Source organism: Schistocerca gregaria, chromosome X (genome assembly GCF_023897955.1).
Source record: "Schistocerca gregaria isolate iqSchGreg1 chromosome X, iqSchGreg1.2, whole genome shotgun sequence".
In the NCBI taxonomy this organism is placed as follows: Eukaryota; Metazoa; Arthropoda; class Insecta; order Orthoptera; family Acrididae; genus Schistocerca; species Schistocerca gregaria.
In genome coordinates this window covers 419,027,675-419,039,853 of record NC_064931.1, presented here as the reverse complement: position 1 = coordinate 419,039,853, position 12,179 = coordinate 419,027,675, and the positions used below count along the sequence as shown (strand labels likewise).

Here is a 12,179-nt window from a genome sequence, read left to right as displayed (position 1 = left end):
ACATGGCGCACTGCATCCATTAAAAGTCCATCGTCGTTTTGGAACATAAAGTTCATGAGTGGCTCCAAATAGTCTCCTAGTAGACCACGGTTTTCCAGTCGTTTAGGGTCCAACTGATATGGTCACGAACTCACGAAAGGTCTGCAGGAGATGCTGTGTTGTTAGCAACGGCACTTGGGTCGGTCGTCTGCAGCCATAGGCCATTAATGCAAAATTTCGCCTCGCTGTTCTAACGGAAAAGTTTGTCGTACATCCCATATTGATTTCTGCGGTTATTTCCACGAATTGTTGCTTTTCTGTTACCACTGACAACTCTACGCAAAAGTCGCTGTTCTTGATCTCGGCCACAAGGGCCGACTATAGGCATCTGGGCTTTTCGTTAGGTAGCTGCTGCTAAGACGACGTAGCAGCAGGTCATAGCTCGGCCGCTATTTCTATGTTGATCCCTCCCGTGGCTGGCTACGCTCTGCGGCGCTGTCATTCGACTCCTCTCGGGACGGATTTCCGGACATCCACTCCTAGTATGTATTCTACTGCCTCTTGTCCTGACAGCTACTCCACTGAAAACTGTTTCGAGAAGCACCATATTCTTTAATCTGAGTACATGAAACGTATTTGCAGTTGTGTATGTGGACGCCGATCAACTCTGTAATGGATTGGCGATAATGAAAATTTGTGCCGGAGTGGTACTCGAATCCGGATTTCTCACTTACAGCGAGAGGTTGGCCTCATCATTAATCTATCCGAGCACGCCCCACGGCCAGACCCAAACTTCCATATGTCGTCAAACATGTGTCTACAACCTGTACCCCTACTCTCATTATGTATATTCCCGTGCAGGCGTGACGTTTTATTTGAAAGTCGCTTGCCCTGTGTCCGCGGATAAACATCGAAATTGCATTTCCCGTGCTATTTCGAATTGCGATACAATATTCCTGGCCGCCTGTACGGGAATGTACACAATAGATGTGCGAGTACAGGTTGCTGACACGTAGTTGACAACATATGGAAGTTGGTGTCTCGCCGTTAATCGTGCTCGGATATCCTAATGATTACCGACCGCTTGGAATAAGAGGGAAATCGGGGTTCGAGTCCCAGCTCGGCACGCATTTTCATTGTCATCATTCCATTATACAGCTGATGGTTGCCCATATTCCCAATTGCAAATACCTTTCCTGTATTTCAGAACGGTTGTAGTCGGCGCAGTACCTTTTCCTTTGGACATGCATGCATCTCCAAAGGAAGATTGCATCGTAATTCAGAAGAACAGAAGCACTGAAACGACATATTTAAGTTGAGTGGTGAAATCACTTCAAAGTTTGACAGTCTTGCAGATTTCGTTTAATAAAGCGATCATTTACGTCTACTAATATCTTCATTTAGAAACCACAAGTAAATTAAAAGAATATTCTACTAATATTAACGTGGAATGCTGGAGATTCACATCTTGGGAAAATCGACATCCTCTGAAGAAAGAGTTGAAAGGCCAAAAATAAATGTGATAAGGGTTAGCGGCGTAGAAAGAATGAAACTTACTTTTGATTCATTCACCGAAGTGGCGTGGTGCCGTGTCAATTTTCACACACGGCTTCGTCCGAAATTCGCGCACTATTAACGGTCCGGTCACACCAACACTGCTATTTTATCTCCTTAGAAATCGAATACTGAGATTTGCTCAAAACTATAGGGTTGCTTGCAGTTAAACATTCGTTACAATAGCCAGTGTAGACGGAAAACTATTTACCGTTAGGGTGACAAACTTTATAGAAATAATGTTCAGTCTGAGCGCTGCAGGATTTGCGTTCGTACCTGTGTTAATGCCATGAGTTGCCGTTACGAACGGTGCTGGTACGGCGACGAAGGGCTGAAACACAAAAATCAGTGTGCATTACGGTTGTAAACATTCAACATGAGTCTGGACACACTGAGGAGGGCTTCACTGTTGAAGCTACTTTACTAAAACAATAGCAGTAATGATGCTGCTCTTCGCGAGTATCGACGAATTACGGAGGGATTAAAGGAATACGGAGAGGTCCTCTTTCCCCATCGGGATTGAAGATTGTGGTTGCGAAGTTAGAATTAGCCGGCGATTTGGGAATTTGCCGCTGGTAGAGGCCCATGACCAACTGCTATACCAATTGTTGGAGTAGTTACTGCTGCCATGACTGATAATGCTGCATGCAATCTGCGATCTTCAAGCTGTGCACGAGTTGTGTCACGACAGCTGAACGTTCCGTGGTCCACCATTGGGAAAGTGCTGCAAACAATAGTGAAACGGTATCTCGTGTGGGGTTCGAGGCTGTCGCGGGTACTGATGGTCGTCACATTGAGCAGCATTTGTAACATCGTACGTTTACATTATATGCATTTAACAATTGCTACCCTCTTACGTAAAAATTAAAATGTGTTTCGTTCAATGGCTTAACATTTATTTCTCTTCCGCATGTCCTTGAGAATGTTTCCAAAACGCTTCATTGTCCTAGGTTCACTCGGTTTTCATGAGGGCCCTCACCAGTAGGAAACAACCTGTATATTTACCGCCTATGCCAGAACTGTTGTATTTCCTGATGAAACCTGGTTCTGGCTGTGTGCCAGTGATGGCCGTGCGTTGGTTTGAAGGAGGCCAGTTGAGGGCTGCAACCAACATGTATGTGTGCATGACACACTGGACCTACACCTGGAGCTATCGACTGGGATGCTGTTTGGTATCACAGAGGGAGCACTCACGTGGTTATCCCAGGCGGCCAGACTGTAAATATGTACGTCAGTCTGGTGATTCGTCTTGTTGGCATTTGCCCGCATCTCGTGGTCGTGCGGTAGCGTTCTCCTTCCCACGCCCGGGTTCCCGCGTTCGATTACCGGCGGGGTCAGGGATTTTCTCTGCCTCGTGATGTCTGGGTGTTGTGTGATGTCCTTAGGTTAGTTAGGTTTAAGTAGTTCTAAGGTCTAGGGCACTGATGACCATCGATGTTAAGACCCATAGTGCTCAGAGCCATTTGAACCATCGTCCTGTTGTGCTGCCATTCATGAACAGCACACGAGTGGGTGTTTTCCAACAGTATAGTGCTCGCTCACATAACGCTGTTGTAACCCAACGTGCTCTACAGAATGTGGCTGCTCGATCACCAGATTTGTCATCAGTCGAACACAGGTGGGACATCATCGGACGACAGCACCAGTGTCATCCACAAACAGCATTAACCGCCCCTGTGTTGACCGACCGAGTGCCACATACATGGACCCCATCCCACAAACAGACATGCTGCATCTGTAGAACACAATACACGCACGTTTGCATGCTTCCATTCAACATTCTGGCGGTTATACCATTTATTAATGTATCAGAATTTCACATTTTCTGTATTGTATCTCGCGTTTACACTAATGTGAAATCTTGCAATGTTAATCACTTACATATGCCACCGAGACTAAAGTGTTTCCTAAAATTCATTGGTATATATTAATTATATTTTGGTGTTGGGCTTTTTGAAAAATGACTGTAAGCACTATGGGACTTGACATCTGAGGTCATCAGTCCCCTAGACTTAGAACTACTTAAAAGTAATTAACCTAAGGACGTCACACACATACATGCCCAAGGCAGGATTAGAACCTGCGACCGTAGCAGTCGCGCGGCGCCAGACTGAAGAGCCTAGAACCACTCGACCACAGCGGCCGGCGTTGAGCTTTATTTTCGTCAGTTTATTTACGAGTCTTGTAGTGACGTCGCACAGAACTATTGCTTGTCATATATGAGTTCTGCCCACATTTGAAGCATACTTACTATTAATCACAGTTAAGTTTACGCAGCAACCATTTTTTAAACATTGCAGTGTGCTAGTTGTCAAGCGTGTTTCTTTGGCTCAGTCAAAATTGGATCAGTCGCAATTACATTAATACCAATGATCATACCATGACTGTCCTTAATTACTATACAAGACTTATAGCAATCTCGCATATAGCAATAACATTGCACGGTTTATTTTGCTTAGACATTGTAATTAGGCTTCATTCAACCTGGGGAAGCTACCTGGCTGTAACTGGAGTCATCCATACAAGTTTCAAGAGCATGATTGTTGGGAGAGGAGAGTGGTGGATGTCAAGCTTGATTCTGATTGGTCAAGAGAGAAAGGGGAGGGAGTGCCATTTGCGCCACCATAATTGTCGTACGCATCGGAGGCGTTCATTTCAATTGAAGGCATTGAAATATCACTGAAACTACACATCGCATCAAAGAAGGTTAGAATTCCAATTTGTCTGTCTCTGAGGAGGACATCCAACGATACCACAGTCGACATCCCAACTCACACAGTGCACGGGTGGCGAGGGCAACTTTGAAATCTTTAGTGGGAACCCATGCTTTTTATTGCAGATTACGATTCTACGGCAAACTCTACATACTTTTTGTCCGAAATATTTTCTTTGTTTCGCCATAGATGGCACTGTAATTGGAGGAATAGAAATGAGTACACAATCGTAATTCATGACATGCTACTCAATGGCTCTTTAACATCCAGTGGCACGTGTCACCCCACTTCCATGCTGCGAGGGTAGGACAGGCCAGTCTTTCATAACTGCTAATTGTAAACCCCATACGCAAAGTTGTATTCCTCCGATATATCGAACAGGGGACTACTCGACGCGCCACTGTGCCCTTGGCTCGAGGCGAACGCTACTCTACTTTTCCAATTAGAGTATGTGTTCAATACACTTAGCTATCCGCTTTTCAAATGACATAGGACAACAGTACCATATCTGCGGGAATGTCAGCACAGATGTTTCTGATGCGGTCGACCATGTCTTCACGATCTTTTGGCACTTGCTAGTACAGTTTCTTTTAAATATCTCCAGCCACCTCTGGCGTACCACCGACCAGTCTAAACATGGCGTAATACCTCCCGTGCGTTAACTGCGTAATGCGCTAGGCAACCGTAATGCTGAAATCACATACTTTGTCTAACAACATAGAGCAGCCAAACCGGTACTTCCTATCCCAAAAACGTTTGATATCTGCGTAGATTCAACGTGCTGTCAATAAAATACGGACGGACCAATGCGTTTGTTCCCCTCGATGCCTCACCATACGTTAAGCGATGATGGTCAGCTTGCCGTAACCAGTGAGGATCATCTCCACTACAGTAATGTATGTCATGTCGGTTAACGCTGCCAAGGGTTTGTGAATGTAGACTCATCGGAAAATCATACCTCGGCGAGGAACGTGGGGGTCGTGTGCATTTGCTGACGCGCCTATTCACGTAACACTGCCCGGTTATTGAAATCGGCGCCATGAAGTTCTCCAAGCAATGACACGTGGTATGGATATGATTTATGACGATGTAGTATTGTGACAATGCTACCTACTGACATACAGGAATCGTGGTATAATTGGCAGGGTCTTAACCATGGGTTGTGGTGCACTACCGCTAGTGTAGCTATTTCATTAGCACCTCCTGTAACACGTGGCTTCATTTCCTTTTTCCGGTCTGTGCGCTGCAATCAGACATAAAGGCGTCCACAGCCTTGTAAAAGAACGAATGACAGCGAGCTTTCTCAGGGAAACGCTTGGCATACAAGGCAATATCAACCTCAACATTTCTCCTAAGTTCTCTGTTAATAAGGATCATATCAGTCTTTCGTTCTGTGGTTGCAACATTCATCATTCACTTGCCCATCTGTTGTCCGAATTGTAGGTAGGTGTGCAGGCAATAAACAATGCGCAAGTATTGTAATGTTTAGAGTAGCTATCTGTTCTACGTCTGCACGATACGTGAGCAACGATCACAGTGGACTGACTGTTATTATACATCGTAGTTCGCTACACGGCCACTGTGGCGCTTCGAGTAGTCCCCTGTCCGACATGTCGGAGGAATGCAGCGTTGCGATTTTGCTTTCCAATTAGAAGTTATGAAATATTGGCATGTCCTACCCTCATTGAATGGAGGTGGGGTGCCACGTGCCACTGGATGTTGAAGGGTCATTGCAGAGTGTGTCGTAAATTACGATTGTGTACCCATTTTTACTCCTTCGGTCATCTGTGGCAAAACGAGGAAAATACTTCGGACAAAACGTATGTAGACTTTCCCGTAGAATCTTTATCTGCAATTAAAAGTAGGGGGTACCATTAAAGATTTCAAAATTGCCCCCGCCACCCAGGCACGGGGTGGGGTCGAGTTCGGTATCGTTGGATGTCCCCTTCCAGACACAGAGCACAAGCAGATTGGAATTATAACGCTTCTGGATCTGATGTGTATTTTTCGAGATATTTCAATGTCTTCCGTGAAAATGAACATCCTGTATTGTTTAAGTAGTGTCAATTTCTCTACCATGCCTAGGAAACGGTCTGGCTTAGTCTTCGGCAGACATGTAGTTCTCTCTAGTTAACGACCTGGCGGCTGGGATCACATGATGAATACCGTACCCTATCGTCGATAGGGAACAAGTACAGGGGAGTAGTTCATCGTAATGTAGGTGTGTGTTTCTACCGATATGTTGTGATCCGTTTGCCATTATTAGTGCCCAGTTCAAGGACTTAACTGATAAACCAATTGTCTCTCCCACGTATGTTGCAGTTCGCAGCAAATTCTTGCTTTGACTTCCACGCTTGTGGTGTGTTGAGCGTCTTCGTTCTGGACTGTATTCTCGTTGTCCTATTCGCAGTTTCTTCGGCGCTACCTGAACAGTAAGCAGATGCGGCCGTCGTGTGGTGACGCTGCTCGGCAGTTTGCAGCACAGTCTGTATACCTTTCTGTTGCGGGACCGTCCAACACGTTCTTAGGTGCAGGTGTTCACTTTCAAACGGTCTCGAAGCTCAGGAAGTTCTGCCATGTCATAAAGTGGTGTGACAGGAAAATCATAAGGCAGTTGCAGAGCCACCCGAATGGCACGACTCTGCACGGTCTGAAGCGTTTTCAGGTGTGTGTCGGCAGCGAATACCTAATGACGAAAGAGTACCCAAGTATAGGACAGAGCAGAGCCTTGTACAGCGTAACGCCCTGCCGCGAGGGAAGCCTCGAGTTCGAAATCAGTAAGGGTTAGCGTTTGGTGAGTCTGGTACTGGCTTTTTTCTTCACCACTTGGACGTGTGGGTGCCATGTAAGCCAGCGGTCGATGGTGACGCCGAGATATTGTGCCGTAAGACGCCATGGGACGGCACTTCCACCGACGAGAATCCGTGACACGCGTGCAGGGATGATGCGCCTGGCCACCAACAGGAAGGGCGTTTTTGCGCCGTTGAACTGGAGACATCACTGACGCCCCGTGCTGCAAGTGTGTCGACAGCGAGTTGCAATCTACGGCGCAGTACGTGGGCGTTCAGACTTCTGCTGTAGAGCGTCGTATCGTCTGCGTAAAGAGTGAGCTGTACGAGATCGATCTTCGGTGCGTCTGAGGTGTACGAGTACAGAGCCCTGCGGCATGCCTGCAGTAATTAGACGAACGGTGGACAAGATATTTGCAGCTCCCACGTTAAATGTCCATCCCTCGAAGTAGACACTCATGAGGTGAACTTGTGACGCTGGTATCCCAAGTTGAAAAAGTTTGAACAAGAGCCCACGGTACGCCAATTCACGTTTTCATTTTCCACTAGTATGTGAGATTTGATTAATCGATTCCCAGTGGACGAGACGTTATTGAGTATTAGAAGTGAATGAGCATTTTTAAAGAATGTGAGAAAACATGTATATTAAGCAATAGGATGCTAGTAGTAACACCTAAAGCCCAGCAGTAATGGACAGCACGAGATATACTGAATTGCCGGCCGCGGTGGTCCCGCGGTTCTAGGCGCGCAATCCGGAACCGTGCGACTGCTACGGTCGCTGGTTCGAATCCTGCCTCGGGCATGAATGTGTGTGATGTCCTTAGGTTAGTTAGGTTTAAGTAGTTCTAAGTTCTAGGGGACTGATGACCACAGCAGTTGAGTCCGATAGTGCTCAGAGCCATTTGAAACATTTGAACATACTGAATGAACAAAAAGGAGAAAATAATGCAGACATCTGGAAAATTGTGCAAAATAGGAGATGCACTCATTACGCAAACGTAAAAACTGTTCAAACTAGATGATACTGAAAAGAACGTACCCCGCCTCCGATTCCTACATCACTGTAAAAATGTATGCATTTTACCGGACGATGCAACGGAACCCGGGGCATGTTGTACAAGAACAGTGGTAGGTAAAGACTATGAGATGAGATACACAACTTTCTCTTTACGAAAGTTGTTGCCGCAAATGAAAACCATTATCCGCAACGATAACTGCAGGTATGACGAGTATGAAAGGTAATTTAGTACGAAAACATACGTGACATCATTCTACATATCATGATATACATGAATAACCGACTGATTTGTAGATGGTCGTGAACATTAACCAAGATCTTTGAAATTTAATCTCGAGAATGAAAAACATAGCATGGAAGCTAAATGTGGTGGAGGGGGTCGAAGGGAGAAGTAATTATAGTGAGGAACGAGATGCTGGGGAAAAAGAACAGTAACACAATTATATAAAAGTTATAATCTGCTGCCTGATAATCACTAGGTCCGATAAAATGACATCCTTAACTCAGCCACATTTTGTTCTCACACGGAGAGACGGCCACTGAAAACATGAAAATATTTGAATGCGAAGCTGCACAGCTACCTTACATTTAGTACTGCAGTTTGTAAATTACGTAACCGAAACACCTGAAGAACTTCTCTTTCGTTGTAAGTGCAATGTGATGGACATTGTGAAGAGTAAATGAAGCATTACCTCGGAAACTGTGGATAACTGCTTAAAGAATCCCGACATAGTTCTAAAAAAATTCCACAATCCGCATGACAATCGATACCGCAACCAAGACGGTGTTTATGAGTGTATCAACGTTGTGTCAACTACAGTGCTGTTACTTACATCATGTGTATCGCTCTCGAACAATGGTATGGAATCGTTATATTCCACAATGAGGTCTTCGTCAGATCCCTGTGCTAACACCGCATCAGCACTGGCTGCATCTTCACCTGAAAGGAGAAACAGAGACAATGTTCCAATAAAGAAACATTCTGCAAGTTTAGTCCGTTCCTTACATAAGCTGTAATCTATAAACTAACGCACATCTGACTTGGAGCTGCTAGTATGGATTGGACTATAACATATAAGATCCGTGCAATTGGTTTGCGCATTTTGGTAGGTGCTTTGGCTGTAGACATGTTGGAGCAAAAGGGATAGGATTCGTTGCTTGTTTTAGAGTTGAGAAGAGATTTCAGATTAGAACAGTCTTTGTGAAGTTGTCAGTGTGGACAGGTGGGAATAACTGAGGGTTCTTACATTTACTGGTGAAGTGATCACTATACAGTAGGCAATGAGAGCGTCGGATGGATTAGGGCTGGCGAATCCCAGTTCAGTTGCATAGCGTTTGAAGTATAGGAAGGCTCCGCTATGGATTAGTATGGATTAGGTGGCATGTGGTGTCTGCTGATTCGGTGAAAGGACTAAATAAGCATGGCTGCGGTTCTTATGAGTGCAAAATGATGCCAATTTCAAGGTAGGGATTGGAATTTAATTCCCACACAACCTTTCTACGGTGGTCTCAGTGTCTACCTAACTGACAACAGCCGGCCGCGGTGGTCTCGCGGTTCTAGGCGCTCAGTCCGGAACCGCGCGACTGCTGCGGTCGCAGGTTCGAATCCTGCCTCGGGCATGGATGTGTGTGTGATGTCCTTAGGTTAGTTAGGTTTAATTAGTTCTAAGTTCTAGGCGACTGATGACCACAGATGTTAAGTCGCATAGTGCTCAGAGCCATTTGAACCATTTGAACTGACAACATCAATGAGGATCGGTGGGCAGTGAGGCAAATGTCGTTTTGACCTGCAAGGAGACAGCAAGCTGAAGATGGCATGAGTACAAACAGGAGACCTTCTGGCGTACATTGTTGATGGGATTGAAATCAGTGGATTTTATGATAGCTTAGTTTCTCCTGGGAATTCTTTTGAAATAGAGTGTTTAATTATAGATTTCTTAGAGGAAAGTTTTTGGGTTTAGGAATTTGGCTTCTGTTCTGGATAACAAAGGTTTATATGTTTGGAAGATATGGTTAAAAATATCGGTAGGTGGATTATTGATGGACGGTTGAGAAGGAGTATTCTGGGTGGATGTTGCGACCATGTAGTCTGTAACCCCTTATCGCTTGAGATTTTAACCCGTTTTGAAAAAGGGGCGTGTCCGCTCTTACATTTCGGAGGATTACTAGGGATATGGGATGGGGTTTATTGGACAGTGGAAGATAAGAGGTAAGTATCTTTTCGAATGTTACCTAGAAACGGCAATTTCGGCACTGCGGAGATGATGATCTGTTCATTTGGTACTGCAGTAGAGGGTGCAGATGCTGGCGACAGTGGAGCTAATGGTGCTGTGTCTGGCAGAGTTGCTGGTGGCTGTGTTGGTATTGGCGGTAGTGGTGGCTCATCTGATGTCTTGGGCTGTTCAGCTGCTGCTGCCGCCAATGGTGCCGACGCCGCTGATGGGGCCAATGTCGCCAATGCACAGTGGTCTGGATCTGAAAAAAGTGACACTTACTGAATAAGCTGACTATTATAGAATCTTGTAGAGGAGGCTCTAGTGCACGTTACTCCAAAGGAAAGCAGCGTACCTTTGATACCTGAGACGCTACCTTAGTTCAAAGTTACTGTTCTCGGCACAGCGTTAACGAGAGGTAATGAATCATAAATATCACCCTTATTGGAAGCGTGTGTAACTTTTTACTCAGTTTTGTTTGATTGAGGGTATTAGGGTAGGTATGTAGAATACTCGTATTAGCGTATATCATGTTTTCATTGTCTTACAATACAGCGTGTTAGAAATCCATGTCAAATATGTGACTATAAGCCTGTCGCGGTGGTCTCGCTTTTCTAGGCGTTCAGTCCGGAACCGCGTGACTGCTACGCTCGCAGGTTCGAATCCTGCCTCGGGCATGGATGTGTGTGATGTCCTTAGGTTAGTTAGGTTTGAGTAGTTCTAAGTTCTAGGGGCCTGATGACCATAGATGTTAAGTCCCATAGTGCTCAGAGCCATTTTTTTGTGACTATAAAATGATCTTTCTCGTAAAACTAAAATTAGAAAAACAGGTATGTATTCAGCGGTATTCAGGAATTTTCGTCGTGACGCTTTTAACTTATACTGATTTGTAGTAGAACGTGTAAGTAATTTCTGACCTTCTCTGTCTCTCTACTTGTGACGTGACAAATACACGACGACGAGGCACAATGGGCAGTTGTTTCGATAGGATATGTCGAATGCTACGAACACTGTTGCGTTTCTTTATCATTTCAATATACATTATTTGATCAAAAGTATCCGGATACACCAAAAAACATACGTTTTTCATATTAGGTGCATTGTGCTGCCACCTATTGCCAGGTACTCAATATCAGCGACCTCAGTAGTCATTACACATTGTAAGAGAGCAGAATTGGGTGCTCTGTGGAACTCACAGACTTCGACCGTGGTCAAGTGATTGGGTTCACTTGTGTCATATGTCTCTACACGAGATTTCCACTCTCCTAAACATTCCTAGGTCCACTGTTTCCGATGTGATAGTGAAGTGGAAACGTGAAGGGACACAAAAGCATACAGGCCGACCTCGTCTGTTGACTGACAGAGACCCCGGACAGTTGAAGAGGGCTGTAATGTGTAATAGGCAGACATCTATCCAGACCATCACACAGGAATTCCAAACTGCATCAGGGTGCAATGCAAGTGCTATGACAGTGAGGCGGAATGTGATAAAACTTGGTTTTCAAGGTCGAGCGGTTGCTCATAAACCACACATCACGCCGTAAATGCCAAACGACGCCTCGCTTGCTGTAAGGAATGTAATCATTCTACGATTGAAGAGTGGAAAAACGTTGTGTGGAGTGACAAATCACGGTAAACAATGTCGTGATCCGATGGCAGGGTGTGGGTATGGCGAATGCCCGATGAACCTCATCTGCCAGCGTGTGTTGTGCCATCAGCAGAATTCAGAGGCGGTGGTGTTATGGTGTGGTCGTGTTTTCCAAAGTGTTCAAATGTGTGTGAATTCCTAAGAGACCAAACTGCTGAGGTCATCGGTCCCTACCCTTACTCACTACTTAAACTAAATTATGCTAAGAACAACACACACACCCATGCCCGAGGGGGACTCGAACCTCCGGCGGGAGGGGCCGCG

General features: G+C 45.3%; 1 protein-coding gene across 2 annotated transcripts in view; it reads right to left on the bottom strand.

Annotated features, from left to right (window-relative positions):
* Positions 1-12,179, bottom strand: part of LOC126298786 (uncharacterized) — a 63,742-nt gene that overhangs the window by 4,148 nt on the left and 47,415 nt on the right. The window contains exons 3-5 of one of the 2 annotated variants that reach the window (XM_049990247.1): positions 10,287-10,529; positions 8,888-8,994; positions 1,810-1,864 (exon numbers count right to left, since the gene is read on the bottom strand). In XM_049990247.1, coding sequence (XP_049846204.1) covers positions 1,810-1,864; positions 8,888-8,994; positions 10,287-10,529 — 405 coding nt within the window. The remainder of the gene's footprint in view (positions 1-1,809; positions 1,865-8,887; positions 8,995-10,286; positions 10,530-12,179) is intronic. The other variant, XM_049990246.1, reaches the window with a different exon arrangement.